The sequence below is a fragment of the Marmota flaviventris genome, chromosome 4, assembly GCF_047511675.1.
Source record: "Marmota flaviventris isolate mMarFla1 chromosome 4, mMarFla1.hap1, whole genome shotgun sequence".
In the NCBI taxonomy this organism is placed as follows: domain Eukaryota; kingdom Metazoa; phylum Chordata; class Mammalia; order Rodentia; family Sciuridae; genus Marmota; species Marmota flaviventris.
The window spans coordinates 15,196,060-15,212,949 of record NC_092501.1 but is presented as its reverse complement, the minus strand read 5'-3'; the positions used below and the strand labels follow the sequence as shown (position 1 = coordinate 15,212,949).

Here is a 16,890-nt window from a genome sequence, read left to right as displayed (position 1 = left end):
CAGCTGTGTAAATCTCCTGGGTGGCCGGAATTCATCACTTGATTGTTGTTTTGCTCTAATTTGCCAGGATTAGTTTGAATCTGATCAAGCTAACAAGCAAGAGATATTAACAATCAGCATGGAGTTAGTGATCTTTGGATATTTTGACCAAAAGCACTAAAAAAGGAATCTAAATTTTAAATAGTTGTTTGTGGCTTGAATTGAAAAATCCCCCAAGTGGTCATCACACTTGGGTGTTCTTCCTCTGGTTTGAGAGTGACACAGAAGTCCCTAGAGAGAATGTCCAAAGGCTTAGAGCTCCCCGCAGAACTGATGTTCCTCCTGTCACCCCATAGCATAGCAAGACAGAGTTCCAGTGTTATTTTATAAATGAGGAGTCCCTGTTTTATATATCTTAGAGCTAGTAAAAAGCTCTGGAGCCCAGCCTGACACTGTTATTCTTTAGCACCTTGATTTTCCAAGCATTTTTGGTAAGAACCTGGGCAATATGATCTCAAAGACAGTGCGTTGAGTTCAGGGTGCTCAGTGTATTTGGTTTCATTTCATTTTCTTTCTCTTCTAAATGTTTTTTGCTGAGAATGATATGTACTTGCATTTTCATAGGGTGAATCCCCAGCAAGGTCAAGGTAACGAAGCTGGTTAAACATTCAGTGTGGATAGTTAGTAAAGCACCAGTGTGTCCTAGTGTAGAGCTGAAAAGTTACAGAATCCAGTGTTCACAGGACACTGTTGTGTTGTCACACGTAGTATTATTTTTAGCTGTGGTGATTTTTAAAACATAGTAAAATGCCAAAATCCACAACATAATATAAAGAAAGTCAGAAAAAATAAGGAAGCCAAGTCCTGTTCTGCTCCAAGAATGAAGAGTGTGAGCTTGGTGGGGAACTTGGTCATTTGTCCCATTCCATACTGTTACAGTGAGATTGATGCTACTTGGCCTAATCTCCTACTCAAATTTGCTTGTAAGAATTAAATGAAATAAGCAATTTAAAAGACTTCTAAAATATAAATTGTTGTTTAAAACAGGCATATTTAGAAATTTTAGAGAATTGTCAATTGAGATTTTTAAAAATAATTTCAATCTTGTTTTGACTATCTGCATATTTATCCTTTAGTAGAGGGTTGACTGCTGGTGACAGCAGTGCGCTTTTCCTTTCTTTTTTTTTTTTTTTTTGGTGCTAGGGATTGAACCTAGGTGCACTTTACCGCTGAGCTCTATCCCCAGTCCTTTTTATTTTTTATTTTGAGACAGGGTCTTGTTAGATTACTAAGGCTGACCTTGAACTTGTGATCCTTTTGCCTCAGCCTTCCTAGTTGCTAGAATTATACTCATTCACCACAGCACCTGGCAAACTGCCTTCAAGTCAAAGATTATCGTCCCAAAATTCAGATTTTATAATCAGCGTGAGTTCAGTAAAAAAAATGGACCAAGTCCTTTTGACATATCAGAGAATCTGGTTATCTTTCCTTTCAGGTGAATACTGTATAAAGCACAAAATAAAGGGATCCCAAATAATAGATATAAACACTACTAACAACCCCCCAAATATCAACTTGTTTTAAGGTTATTACCAATACAAAGAAGAGACCAATTCAGAGTATAGTGAGATAATTCTATTCTGCTGAAATTAATTTTATTTTGACATCATTAAGAAATAATCTGGGCCAGGCACAGTGGCACACGCCTATAATCCCAGCTGCTCAGATGGTTGAGGCAGAAGGATCATGAGTTCAAACCCAGCCTCAGCAATTTAGCAAGACCCTAAGCAACTCAGTGAGACACTGTCCTTAAATAAAAAAACACAAAAATGGCTGGGGATGTGACTCAGTAGTTAAGCACCTGTGGGTTCAAAAAAAAACAAGAAAAGAAATAATCTGGGCTGGGGTATAGCTCAGTGGGAGAGTGCTTCTTGCTTATCTTCCATGCACAAAGCCCTGAGTTTGATCCCAAGTTTGATCTGCAAAAAAGAAGAAGGAAAGAAACAGTGTCAGCCTTAAAATTCTTAAAGAATTAAAGACCTAGATTTTTGTTCAAATAAAGTTTCAAACCAAAGTAGTACCATACAGAGAAATTACAAAATCTAGATCATAAAATAGCCTTATTTAAAGACAAATAATGGTGGCACCTGCAAGTGGCAGGCTTTAGAGATACAAAAATCTTAACTACCTGAAATGAAGAATGTACAGTTCTGGACTTGTTATATTTTGAATTATTTTGTCCCCACTTTTTATCAAATGCATTTTTTAAAATTTATTTTTATAAATCATTTCTTTTTAACCTAAAATACAATTTAATTGTTTATTGAGTCTTGAAGAAAATTATTGTATCACAAATATTATCAAGTAGAATAAACTCTTAGACTCTATTGTAAATACAAATTTCCTTTCATTTTTCTTGCTTAAGGCTACATTTTTGAAAAAGAGTGACTTGGATAATTTTTCTTCTTTTAAAACATCCACATTCAAGAGTTTTATGGTAAGAAAGACGAAGATTGGACTTCAGGCCTAGGAGTTGAGATTTTGCCCATAAAACAAAAGACATTCAGTATAATGTCTAAGAGTCTCCTATGAATGTCAGAGATTCACTTCTAATTGATATTCATTATGATCAAGGGTTTAAAGGCTGCTCAGAGGATGAGAATAAAGCTTCCAGTTCCCACTGCTGATGTTAAACTTGGTCCTAAATCACCCTTCCCTTCCCTGAAATGCCATCTCTGTTTCACTCACCTAGGTTCTCATCCAGCTCAATTTTGTTTCAGGCAATTGGTTTCATTTGGTTCCTTGGAAAAAGAAAACTAGAAGGGTCAAGAAGTTTTTTTGAAAGTTCTAAGCAAATAATAAGGACTTGTTTTGTCTAATAGACTTTTTGCTCTGATGTTGACACACTGTAAAGTACTTTCAGGCTGGCTTCTATGAAGAATAAATGGAAATTAACAACCAGAATTCAAATAAAGTTGTGTATTATATACACAATATGTCTGAGGAACTGTACTGGGTAGGTGTACAATTGCAGGGAGAGTGGATGTTCATGTAGTCACTAAGCTGCTCCTTGTCTGTAGGCGCCATTTTGAATCTCCTCAGGACCTAGAGGTATAGAGTAGCCATTCCTATCCCATCCACTTCTATTCTGTTGATAAGGCTCTGTGATTGGACTTTATCTTATTGTACATGTGCTTTTGGTAATTGGCAATCATTGGATAATCTGAGGTGGGGAATATCATTTCTGGAATAATGTGACCCTATCTAAGAAGATGAATACCTTCTCTTCTTTGATCTTGGACTTAATATGTCCTTTTTGGTTTGTAATTAATATTATATATGACACACTGGTGGGTTTGATGCCCTCTTGAACTTTGTCTCTATGCACACTTCCTATTTTTTGTTTTTTAAGTTTTAGGACTGTGCTATATATGCTTTGATGAAAATGGTCAGAGGTAGTTTGGTTATAGATATTTTCATTGAAGAACAACATGTGGAGGATGGATTTTTCTTTCTCAGAAAAATTAGGTACACAGAGTGTGTATGTTGTACATTACTCTTGCTGTCTTTCTGTCCTTCTGCACAGCCATACGATGTGAATTTACAGGTGACCTCAGTGTTGTCCAGACTTTCCCTCTTCCCTCATCCACATACACACGAGTACCTTTTGGACCCCTACGTGAACCTGGCCCCTGGCTGTCGATCCCTCTTCTCTGTCATCGTCAGGGTAAGTCTCACTCTCTTCTGTTCTCTGGCATGGCTGAGCCTTTTCATATCACTGTATGTAGTTAGTGACACACCCAGTGAAGAATATTGTGTATCTATTGTTTTAAAGCAATTAACATACATTCTGAACTATAACAAAATGTGGGGGTGGGAGACAAATTTATTTGCTTAAACAATATATATAATTTTAATATTTTAAAGAACAGATATGAGTCCTTGGTCAAAGATGGTTACAGAGTAGTGAAAGTTGGGGTGCTCTATTTGGTGACAGGGAGAGAGGATTTTATCCAAGAACTCTTATGTAGTTGATTTCAGGAGCTGAGCTCCCTGTCTCTGCTGCAGGTTGTTGGTGACCTTATGGTTCGAATTCAGCGTATTCAAGACTTCACCCCCAAGCTGCTGTTAGTCAGAAAGCGGTTGCTTGGTTTGGAACCTGAAGGCCCTATGTAAGTCCAAATTTTATGTGCTCAGTGATCCAAATATTTCGCCCAATGTAAAGATCTGTTGGTAGGTCAATCTGTCCTCTGCTTTTTCTCTAGTATCGACCACATCACGTTGCTAGAGGGTGTGATTGTGTTAGAAGAGTTCTGTAAGGAGCTGGCGGCCATTGCATTTGTGAAATACCACACTTCCTCCACACCATGACTGACTTCTTTCAAGTCACTAGGGATCCGGACGATTGTGTACAGTCCATCAGAAAAGACAGTTCCACCCAGCCAAGAGAGGACGAAAGCCTTTTTAAAGGAAGTAAACTGCACAGAACCGTTAAGAACCATTGAGTGAACACGCAATAAAATGCGGCACCCTGTTTTTGTTGCTTTATTTATCACAGTGGTTCTCTCTATAGATTTGCACATTGTTGAACCCCGGAAGCAGTTGAGGGACTTGCAGGAAATAAGGCATTTCCAACAACTGTGTGAAAGCTGCACAATTTCTGATGTCACGACTTTGATGATACTTCTGTTTTTTTAATATCCTTTTAGGCAGCAAGGCATTTACATTCTCTGGGACTCAAATGCTTATATTCTTTTGGATTAATAAGCAGCAAAAAAATTTACTAATTTTATAACTTTTTAAGGTTAAGATTCTTATCAAACAAAAATATTTAAAAAACTGTAAATGAGAAAAAAATATATATAATTCAGGAACCAACAAAGGAATTGAGTTAATTATAGGAGATAAAAATGTGTAGAGCAACATTAACTTTCTTCAGCTTTTCTAAGAATAACAATTTAATATGATAAATTCTTGATTAATATAATATATATATTTTTAAAGAAATGTTCTTTTACTCCTCTGTGCACATAGCCATGTTAGTGGTTGATTTCCATGTCTGGGTCCCAGTTGATTTAAATTGTCATTTTTTGCAGCAGCATCGAATTTATGCTCATCATTGGTAGCATTTGCTAAAATGATATTTTTTTAACCCAATTAAATTAACACATACTGGGTTGAGAAGCTTTTTTCCCTCCCTCTCTGAAAATTGCTGATGAAATTGCTTTATAATTTGTTTTTGTTATCAAAGCGCATGGTAGCGTCCAGGTGGGGAACCAACTGATAACTCTTAGCAATCAGAATGCCAATGGCCTCTTACTGTTTACATTTTTTCATTTTGTTGGGTTTTTTTGCTTGTCTGCAATGATTCTGAAGAGATTAAACAAAACAGTCTTTTGAATGTCCTGTTTACAAGTTAAAGGATTGTGGGAATTCGGGGTGTCCGGGAGTGGGCACACATGGGGTGACAAGTTTAGCCAAGCTGCACTGTGCACAGCATACCGAGTGGGCTGCACAACTTATTTGCTATGTCTTTCTTTTCTGTCTTTAAATGATGCTTATCCCTCAGTTGTCACTTTTAAGCTTTTTTTTTTTTTTTTTAAGTTGAAATATTAAGCAGCAGCACTTTCCTCTGCATCTTTCCATTCACTAATATTTGGAGAAGAGACTGTCACGTTCCAGCTGGAGAGACGTGTCTCTACTCTCCTGAGAAGCTCTTTTATGTAGCATGTTTGCATATACACATCATGTGGCCATGTGCTTAGAAGCATGTTTTACACTTATCTGCTTACTTTGTTGTATTATTATTTCTGATTTACTTTATAATTAGTTTTTACTATTAAGAAAAAAACTATATCATGAATAGTCTCAGCTTTACAATGTGCACCATTGTTAAAACAAGAAGACTTTATCTCTAATTTGATGCAGATCTTTCTTAGCTCATAAGAAAAGCATTAAGTAAAACAGTGAAGCAAAAAAAGTGAGAGAGTTATTTCAAGCAGGATTTTCTTCCAGCGATTTTGAGTGATAGGAAAACATTCAGTTTGCTCTATTTATTGTAGTTTACTCAAGGAACACTTCAACGTCTCCACTTTAGGTGGTAGTTAACAATCTACAGATATATTTAAAACAAGGCATTAAGAGATATTAGATATTTCTTAATGTTTTTGTAGGTGTAGTAGCGATGATATTATGTCTCAAACCAAATATGTTCTTATCCTTGATTTCACAGAGGGACCTTATAGCTAATTCATGAACCAAGCTCAGAAAAGCTTTAATTCTTATATTTGATATACGTATGCTGCTTCTGAAAATGTCATTTTCCTAAGTTATAATGACTTTTATTTGTGCTCAGCTAAGGCTTAAGTTTTAGTTTTCTTCTTTCTTTTCTTTTTCATATTTAGTTCAGACCTAGAGTCAGCACAAGTTATCGCAGTGAGTTGAATTTGTTAACGTAGTACAACACTAATCTTTTCCTCACTGTTTCTCAGAAGCTGAATACTTCAGTTATTCAGTACTTGCCACAACAATGACTAAAATGCACTATGTTGCGTAGAAAGTGCCACCTCAAACATTGATTGCCATAGCCAAGTTCCAAACTGCATTTTAGCCTTGCTTCACATTTGTATAAATAGGTAGGCACTTTTTTTTTTTTTTAACATTCTAACAGTATAATCATTGGGTTTATTTTTGTTAATGAGCCCCATTCTTTACTTGATAGAACTCAGATTTGTCTTAGCCAATTCCATGGTAGAACTCACATAACCCATTAATGTTCTCATAACGCATCTGTTTGTGCAATATGGAAGCTGTGAGTGGATTCATAGCTTTTTGGTTTAATTGTACATTATTGTGTTGTACATGTGTATATATATGTGTGTGTGTATATATGTGTGTATATATATATATATATATATATGAGGACCAAAATCCTTAGCTTGCTTACACTGTTGCTAGTGTAAAGATTGTTACACTTAATTTTACGGGGCACAAATTATGGAATTTCTTCATAAATTCATGGTAACATTTCATAAATTATTGTATTACTATACAATTCACCATTTAATTATGAAGTTCTTAGGTATTGACAGAAGAAGTTACAGTGAAGTGCTAAAACCACAAATTGTAATTATACTTTGGGTTGTACAATATGTCAAAATATGCATGTCATCGTGACACTTGGTATGTTAAAACATGATAATCATACTTCTGGGCCCTGTAAAATAGTGTTACTGTAATACTCTGTTGGCCTCCTGCCTTGTTTACATTAAACAGAGGATATTTAGTAAATTTTTCTATGAACGTTGTGTAGGTTACTGACAGTGTTATCAAGGTCTGGACTTCGTGGGCCATCTAGGGAAAAGCTATTCAGATGGCAATTGTGTACCTACCCTCTCTTCAAAGGAGGTTGCAATCAAGTTCAACTTTTTGTGCTAACAATGCATGCAGGACTAAGAGGGATGATTTTAAAAAAAGAATAAATACTGTAACTTAAACAAAATATTGTCTTACATTTTTGTAGAATTCAAATCAGAAATGCTTTATCTACTGATAAATCTTAAGCAATGGTTCTTAACTTCACTCTTGACAAAAAGACAGTCCACACCAATCAATGGGTCACTGCAGTATTGATTCTAGGGAGAGGAAAAAAAAGAAATACGTAAATATTTATGGAGGAGGTCTGTCTAGCCTAACAATTTCCCTGGGTAAATCTCATATATGTCCTCCAGTGGCCTCCTTAATAATCACTCCCCTAAAGGAAGGAAAAGCAACTAGTTCTAAGCATTATTTCTTAACATTTTCCAACACATGTTGGAACCTTTCTTTTTAGCTGACGTTTGAAACAGACTCTAGATTTACTCTATTTGCTTGAGTATGTGCCCAAGTCCCTTAAATAGAAACTGAAGAAAACATGTAACACTTGACATAACCAGAAAGAAAAACAGCCACTTATTAATCTCAACCACCAGTGACCCTTTTCAGCTAGTGTTATTCAAAATAGTCTTAGAAGAAAATAAAGGACACTAGATTGAAAGGATGAAGGAGGCCGAGTTTAGGCACCCAAAAGTTGAAAATACCCTCTTTACCCTGAGCTACTTCAAAAGAAAATTGCTTTTTTGGAATGCATAACTGAATTCCCAGTCTAAAACCTGGTTCAAATTGCTGTTAAATATCTTCCAGTGTTTTATCTAGAAAAACTAGTGATCCCAAGGGAATTGAAAGAATTCATACAATTTTGAAGTTTTGCTGGAGTAAGAGCTATACCTCTTCTCCCCAAAATCAAAATGAGCAGAAACACTTCATGCCAGTTTGATGATGATGCTGAAGGATGCACAAAAGAAACAGAATGTTTTAGTTGGTCTTAACAAAGGAAGGTGTTGCCTGTGGGCTGCCTTGTGGGAGACTGGGTTCTAACCTTACTTGATAAGGCCCCTCTTGCCACCTCAGGGAGATCTACCTATGCCTGCTTCCTCTACACTCACTACCATTATAGTTTGAGTGTCATGTAATTTGAAATGTTTCATTTCTAAAAATGTTATTTCTTCACACATACCAGAAATAAGACATATATTTCATGTAAAAATAAAATGATAATTGTGTTTATTCAACAAATATTTATTGAGAACTTTTTATGAACCAGTTATTTAAGGTGTTGGGGGAACAAATGGAAGCCATCTCAGACCCCAAGAAGTCACAGTCCTGGTGGCAGTTCAGTGTGTTCACACAAAAACAGTGCACATATGTGGTGGACGTCAGAGAAATAGTATCCCGGTGGTGTAAGCACCAGGGGTCAGTATATTGCATATTATCTAAAAGGGAAGATCTGAGTCCTAGGTCCTGATTGGATATTATATTAATATATATTAATTCATTGATTTAATACTTTATATGTATAAACTAATATATAAGCAGTGCTGGGATCAATCTCAGGGCCTTGTGCATGCTTGGCAAGCACTCTACCTCATCAGTGATTAATCCATCCGATGGATTATACTAGATGGTAACTGTAGGCAGATGGTTGAAGGAAGTAGGTCGCTGGGAGTGTGCCTTTGGGGATTAGATCTTGTCCCTGGCACCTTGTTCTCTCTCTCTGCTTCGGGGCTGCCGTGTCCTGAGCAGCTTTCCTCTGCCTCCCTCTTCCACCATGATGTTCTGCCTCACCTCAGGCCCAGAGCCGTGGAGTCAGCCAATCGGGGACTGAAAAACCACAAGCAAAATAAACTTTTCCTCCAAGTTGTTCTTGTCAGGAATTTTGGTCACAGTGATGAAAAGCCAACACATGACCTTGCTCTTCCTTCTACTTAGACCAGGCAGTATATCAAGGGACAGACAGGGAGTCTCTTTAAAAAGAAAAAGGCCGTATTCTCTTGATTGAGTAATCAAATCGTTAGATGAACGTAGAACCCACCAGCACACTGCCAGGAATCTGAATACCACTGTGGGCCTCTTAGCTGCCATAACAGGAGGTGAGGATGAGCGTTAGTTACTAGTACCCATGTTGCAATGTGCATCATTTGCATGGTGATCACATTATTGATTTTTCACAAACTATTCCATTCCAGTGATGGGCGAAAGGTTTCAGGAATGATGCTGAGTCTAGAGAGTCCAAATCAGCCAACAATGTATCCTGGCTTCACCAAAAAGACCACTCTTTCTAGGGTTGAGAACTATAACCAGGATTTGGCCACGTACCAAAGAGCTACATGCAGTTCAGAAGAAAGGAACAAGTGACATGCCCAGCCTGTGAGATCAGGGGAAGACAAGCCAAAGCATCTCAAGACTGTAATTTTTGAGAAAGGAATCGTAAAATCAATTTTACTATAATGCAGAAAGATGAGATGACACACAAATTCAGTATAGTCTGAGTAAAGCTATATTTCAAAGCCCTGAGGATGGGTTCCATTTATGTAATAACAGGAGAAATGTATTCCTCATTCCATTCACAAGTGAAATAGCATTTTTAATTGATTAGATTTTTTTCCCCCAAGAGAACACAAACTGAAGATTTCTACAAGGAAGCAAGCTAACCCCATTCCTTAAGCATTTTTCTTTCATGTTTAAAATATGCTTTTCTGCTTAAATCTCTTTATTGTGTTGCTCTTACTGACAAATGGCAAGCGGGGCATTTTGTTTCTGTAATCTTTGTTGACGGCTTAAATTGTTTGAATGTCCTGTGATCTTTATTTCCATTCCATTTTAGAAATTATTAGTATTTTCTTCAGCTGCGTTGGTTTGGGGCTCCAGCAGAGATAAAGCTGAGAGGGAAAAACCTATTTTTAGGATATAAACATTATCACAGTAGTCCATGTGCCTTAGACGCCTTGACAGTAAGCAAGCCTCATTATAAAGGCTTTTGTTTCCATAAAATAATCCAGTGTAATACAGACTCAAGTCAACCTCTCCCTGAACACATGAAGAGCTCATGGGACTCATTGGAATTTGGGTTCCAAACTGCATTCTAAAAATAAAACCTGCTAAAATAAATGTGCATAGCAACTTCTGGGCATTTTTCTTTGGAATTTGACATTGAAATAAAAGTGATTTTGCACAGTTCTTAATGGTTGGAGACTTTTCATGCAAAACATACAACATAATTGATATTCATCAAATTTTGAGTATTTCAAAGAAAAAAATCTGATATGTATCTTGCAGAGCAATGTTGCTCTTATTGTCATTTTTATTTCAATGGAAAGAAAAAGACTAAGGAAGTATAATTAATTTGACATAGATAATTCTGGGCTGAACATTTAAATATCAACGCTATTTAAGACCCATGGCATTATTCAAGGTTCTTTTTTTTTTTTTTTTTTTTTTTAGTTTTCGGCGGACACAACATCTTTGTTTCTATGTGGTGCTGAGGATCGAACCCGGGCCTCACGCACGCCAGGCAAGCGCGCTACCGCTTGAGCCACATCCCCAGCCCCTATTCAAGGTTCTTTGCATCTTGTACATTTTGCATCTTCCTGTTGCTATGTTTTCTGAAGATACTAGGTCATTGTCTTTTGGCCCTCCCTCCAGGAATCTGTGTATCAATCACTCAGCTACCAATAACTTCTTCAAACAGAAATCATCACTGTCAGCCTTATTTGGTTAAAAAGATGCTGGATTGGCGCAAGCACTGGGTTAATTTTAGAAAGACCTTATAGGAGTCTCAGACACTGCATTGTATATCTGCAAACTCCAGAAATTCTCACAACACCATGGGAGCTGTTCCCTGCCTCTTACCAGTGTTTTGTTTTGTTTTGTTTTCCATAGGAGCAGCTAAGCTGCCCTCAACACCTCTAGGTTTCAGCCACTGACAGCCAGAGGTTACTCCATTTATACAAGGGTAGGCCCTGCTCTCCTGATAGAACTTTCCTGAATGATCTTGTTTGGAAGGAACTTTCTAACTAAATACATAGAACACCATAATTGAACACTATCGTCATAAATATTGAGGTCTGAGGTCCAATGGATTCTGTTGTCACGAAGACAAAATAACATCATCCATAGTGTTCAGCAAACATTTATTAAATGTTTTAGTCAGTTTTTTTTGTGTATGTCACTGTGACCAAAAGACCTGACAAGAACAATGTAGAGGAGGAAAAGTTTATTAGGCTCCCAGTTTCAGAGGTCTCAGTCCATGGTCAGCTGACTCCATACCTCTGGACCTGAAGTGAGTTAGAACCTCATGGCTGAAAGGTGTGGTGGAGGAAGGAAGTTCAGGACTTGGCAACCAGGAAACAAAGAGAGAGACCTCCCTCCTCCAGCCACACCCTACCTACCTACAGTAACCACCCTATTAATCCATATGAGTGGATTAATCCACTGATTAGTTTATACCTGTCATAATCTAATCATTTCACCTCTGAAAATTCTCTTTGTCTCACACCTGAGCTTTTGGGAGACACCTCACACCTAAACCATAACACTAAACCCTATCTGACTCTGGCAAGAGAAGGAAATTTCAAGAAAGTCCGTATCTCCTTAAGGTTTGCTTTTTAAGGTAGAGGGGACTCCTCCACCAAGTTCTGTGGATTACAATACTGTCCTTCAGTTCCAAGCTCACTCTTCTATGCTCTGCTTTGTGTTGCTGAGCTGCGATTCTCAAAACAAAATCTTTCCTTCAGTAGCTGGTTTTCCACTAGGTGTGTCCATAGCGGGGCTTCCAGACAGAGAAGGAGAAATAGGAGGGAAGAAGGAGCTTCCTTTCAGTTTGTTTCTGTCCGTGTCACCTCAGTAATGGGTTTGCAACGGTTAGTTTTAGTCTTCATATTTCTAAAGTCCCCCAAGAGCCATCTCATGAAGCCCCCCAATGGCAGCAGCAGCTGCCGCATAGCAGACCCCTCTGAGAGGCCTGACTTCCCAGCTAATTCCTCCCAGGTTAGCCTGCCCTCCCCGGGAGCAGGCTGAGAGCTGGCCCTAATCAGATAGCTCTAGAGGCCAAAATTTCCCATTGGCCGGGAAGCCTGGGGTTCAAGGTGTTCAGTTTCTTGGGAATCTACCAGAATCCCAGAGTTCGCCTCTGTCAAACCATGTTTTCACATAAGGTTCAACCTACATTGTAATTCAGTGACCCTCTTTTTGTGAGACTGGCCTTATGGCTATAGAAATGTGAAGGGTCATTTTAGGGCTGCCATAGAATGTCTCTGATTCTCTGGGGCTTGGATTTGAACTGGTTTTATCCTTTCTGCAACTGCACAGCTGGCTAAGGCCACCCCCTCCAAGGCTTTGTGTGAATACAGTGTAACCTAGGGATGGTAAAAATTCATGCCTGTTGTCCTTTTCCCTTTCAATGCATATATGAAATTTCCAACGTCCCCTAAGCCCCCTGTCTCAGTAGACATTTCCTCCCTGGTGATCACTATGACGGCTGAATTTTGCTATGTCTTTGCATGCAGTGGGGCACTAGGGTAGTGTTTGCCACTGACTGAGGACTGAGCCCAGTACACAAGGTCAAGGGCATAATCAAATCCATCCCTGAAACCAACCCCAAAGGGGCTTTCCCAGTACCCGGCACTGTTATCAGAGTTCAGTCCGAAAAATGGAAACTGCACAAGGAATTCAGCAGAGGGAATTGATACAGGGAGTTGAGTGTCGGAGGGCTGAATGAGCTTAGGGGAAACCGAGGTAACAGCAGGAAGCACACCACCTCCAAACCTGGAGGACCCCAAGGTGAGAAGCTGAGATTATCAAACCCTAGAAGGACAGGAGGGGGCCTGGGGGGTGGAGCTCAGACCCCATGTCTGTGGCGGTTCCCAGACTTTCCTGTTGTTTGGCGATCTTGACAGTTTGGGGGAGGATCAGTCAACTCTTTTGCAGGATGCCCCCCTACTGGAATTTGTCCCCCCACTGCACTGGGACTGTGGGCTTGGGAAGAATGATCCCATCACAGGGGAGAATCCTCAGCCTGCTGTTGACCTCAGTCCCCTGGCTGAGGCAGTGTCTGTCAGGTTTCTCCATCGGAGTTACTCCTTCCCTCCCTCCCTGTTTCCCCACTGTCCTCTGGGGAGCAGGTCACCGTGGTGTGCTTCAGAAGTGGGGAGTTCATTCACTATGCCTTCTTGAGGGTGGGGGGACCCACGTAAATTATTTGGGATTCTTTCTGTGCCCCCCCCCAATCATCCATTGACCTAGTCATTTATATCAATATGGACTCATGGATATTTATTGTGTGCTTTGGGTTATAATCCAGTACTACCTCATTGATTTTGTTGCTCATATTTTTCCAGCTTTGTCCGGTGGGAGCTCTTTCAGTTGGCTCCTGTGTCTGTCTGACACACCCTAAATAAATATAGGGTGTGTGTGTGTGTGTGTGTGTGTGTGTGTGCCCGCGCGCGTGCGCATGCATTTGAGCATTTCTTTACTTTGGGGAACTAAAAGCAACTCTAGGCTCATTTGGTGTATTTGCTGTCCCAGTCCTAGAATTGGCCATTTCTCTAGGAAGCAGCAGGGTTGTCTTAGAATCTGGACTCCCGGACGGACGCGTTGACCCAGCGTGCTGCTTTGGACACAAATAGCCCAGGAAGGACTGTTGGGCTAAACATATGGTATTTATAAAGTCCTTGGAATCTGCACATTCTTAACACAGGCCAGAGGACACAAGCTAACAGAACTATCCAGAATGAGTGGCCATGGGGAAAGAAGAAATTTTGGGGAGAAAAGAGGCCTATTTCAGCAGAGGGAAACCTCCCTAATAACCAAGATCCTGGGCTTGAACATGGCCATAGGAAATCCTTCTATTTCAGATCTTTTATGTTATTTCCAAAGGAGTCATATACTGACAGGTTTGAAAGAATTTATTCAAAATACAGCTTTACACCTGTGTCCCATCACTTAAGTGCCCTACGAATGATCACTTTGTATGAGTCCTGTGATTAGCTTGAAGCTAGAACAATTATATTGCATTAACTCTTTTGTGTTAAAACATCAACTTGTTAATGATAAACATTTCAATGAACTACAATTTTTATAACTTAACCTATATTGGCATTTCTTCATTTTGAAATTACCCAGGGACTCAGAAAACGGAGGTAATCCAAACCTCTCTAGGACACAGAGGCCCTTGTATATTGATTTTTCTCTGCTTCTGACAGAATTGGTTTGCTTACATCTGTGCAGACGAGAACACAATTACTGTAAAGTAGGGGAACCCACGTCGGCTTTGGACGCTTGTGTTTGCTCTGCAAAGGGCAGCATCGCGTATCTTAGGCGGTATCTTGAAAGCTTCGCGGTCTCAGAAGCCTGCTTGCATTAAACATGAGAAACAGGTAAGTGTGATTGCCACAGGGATTCGCAGGCAGCTCCTCGCAGCAGGATGAGCTCAGCTCGCTGGGCTGAGAAGGGCCTTGGCCAGGCGAGGCCCTGCCGCGCTGGGCCAAAGCTGGTGTGGATTTGGACTGCAGGTGAATCTCATCTTGGTGTTTTCCATTCCTTGACTGATTGATTGCTTTTTCTCCTTAACATCCCATGAGGAGTCCTTGGCGTGCTGTGAGGACATGCTCTGCTGCGTGAGGGAAGAGAAAACCTCTCCTGGAAGGAAGAAGAGAAACAGAAAGCTAGGATGGGGGAGAAACAAGAAAGGAGAAACATGAAAAGATCTGGAAGGAAGAAAGGAGAATCAAAAACAGGCTGAAGGAGGATCAGAGGAGACCCCGTCCCCCATTCTCCCTGCTGATCGGATCTTTGCCTCCCAAACTTCCACATCCTGCAGGCTTCTGCCCAGTTGCCGGGCCCTGCCTCCTCTCCCCCTCTCTCCCCACTGCATCCTCTGCATCCCCACCCAACTCCACCCTTTCTTTGGGAAAAACATAGGGTCCCCCAGGAGCTCCATGGACTTGGAACACAGGTCCATCTCATTGCAGGCCCCACTCTGACCTTCGGCCCTGGACTTAGTAATTAAGAATTTGAGGGCTGGGGCTGGGGCTGGGGTTCAGTGGCAGAGCACTTGCCTGGCATGTGTGAGGCCCTGGGTTGGATCCTCAGCACCACATAAAAATAAAATAAATGAAATAAAGGTATTATGAACATCTACAACTAAAAAATAAAAATAAGGAAATAAAAAAAGAAAGAATTTGACTTGTTCCTGGGGTCAGCTCCCACACCATGGCACTGCACTCCAGGGGACCTAAGGCTCCCTCCCTGAGTAGCGTTAGTGTTCCCATCTACCTCAGAGGGTTGTCGTAAGGATGCTATGAAAAAATACTGCCTAGGATCCTGCCAGGTACACAGTCAGCACTGCACCAACAGCAAGCCTGCTTCTGCTTCTGAGTCCTCTTGTCACAACAAGCTTGCCGGCAGCTTTCTGGACAAGCTTCCCAAGTGGATCTGAGGGACTATCAGATACTGCTTACAGAGACTGCTCTCTCCAGTCCCTGGCTCCAGGGGCCAGGTTGCAGTAAGGTCTGTCGTCCCTGCCCACTCTGGGGAGACTTTTCCTCAGCGGCCCCACCCTCAAGGTGTCCCACCTACCTTGGACTTCCCTACCCAAAGGAAAAAAAGAAGCTAACTCTTTGACTATGTGTCTACACGCTCTTCTCCTTCCTTCCCATATCCTGTAACTGTTGACTGGGTTGTTTTGTTTCTATAAAGGGACTGGAATAATTCTAGCTAGCTCAGCATTTCCAATGTGGAAAAGAAACTGCAGCTTTTATCTGCTACTGTTACTCCTGACAATTAAGAACAAGTCTGGAAACTTTGTCCCAGGTTGATGGTTCAAAGTCTGTTGCTGACATGGCAGGCAAGGGCAAAAGAACAACAACTCAAGGGACCTTTCAAAGGGGAGGCCCACACGGAGCCACTCATTGGCTGAAGGGGGTGCAGATGCCATTGGAGGCTCTGACCATCGGGTCTCAGAGCAGCCTTCCTGCTTGAAGCAGAGAAACAATGGGAAGCTAGGGTGAATCCAGACTGCTAAACAGTTACCAAATGTGGCCACTGGAGGGCGATGTCTCCAAACAGTCTTTCTCACCAGAAGGGCCACTGCACAGGGGACTAAAGCCAATTAAATCAGAATCTCTTGAAGATGGAGCAAGGGCATCTGCATATTTTTAAAGCTTCCCAGTAATTCTAGGGTTCACCCTCCAAGACTCAAATTAACACACTGGTAGCAGACATCAAAAGTTTATGGGAGAAAAATTTAATTTTAGATAATTTTATCATGTTTTCTCCTATAACTTGGGAAATCACTACTGATTTAACGTGGAAGTTAAATAATAGTACTTTGCTACTTTTTTTACTAGGCAGGTTTTTGTGTCAGGTTTGACTTTTAGAAGTACAACTGTTTAGCCTAGTTTTAGAAGGAATAGGTGGTCAAGATGTCATCTTGCTGCTGGAAGGCCACTTTCAAATAATAATACACTTTGGAAGGTAATAAGTTATTAACATCTATGTGTGAGTCAGTTTATCAGATATCAAAATGGGATTCTGAAA

The 16,890-nt window shown here is 40.1% G+C and overlaps 1 protein-coding gene across 3 annotated transcripts in view; it reads left to right on the top strand.

Moving 5' to 3' along the window:
• The window catches only part of Fhip2a (FHF complex subunit HOOK interacting protein 2A), a 45,114-nt gene extending 29,576 nt beyond the window's left edge, over window positions 1-15,538 (top strand). The window contains exons 15-18 of one of the 3 annotated variants that reach the window (XM_071610878.1): window positions 3,566-3,706; window positions 4,048-4,151; window positions 10,798-10,912; window positions 13,879-15,538. In XM_071610878.1, the coding sequence (XP_071466979.1) occupies window positions 3,566-3,706; window positions 4,048-4,151; window positions 10,798-10,912; window positions 13,879-13,884 (366 nt within the window). In that variant the 3' untranslated portion in view covers window positions 13,885-15,538. Of the gene's footprint in view, window positions 1-3,565; window positions 3,707-4,047; window positions 4,152-4,244; window positions 4,514-10,797; window positions 13,610-13,878 lie in introns of those variants that run through there. The other 2 variants (XM_071610877.1, XM_027930087.2) reach the window with 2 other exon arrangements.
• The last annotated feature ends 1,352 nt before the right edge of the window (window positions 15,539-16,890 follow it).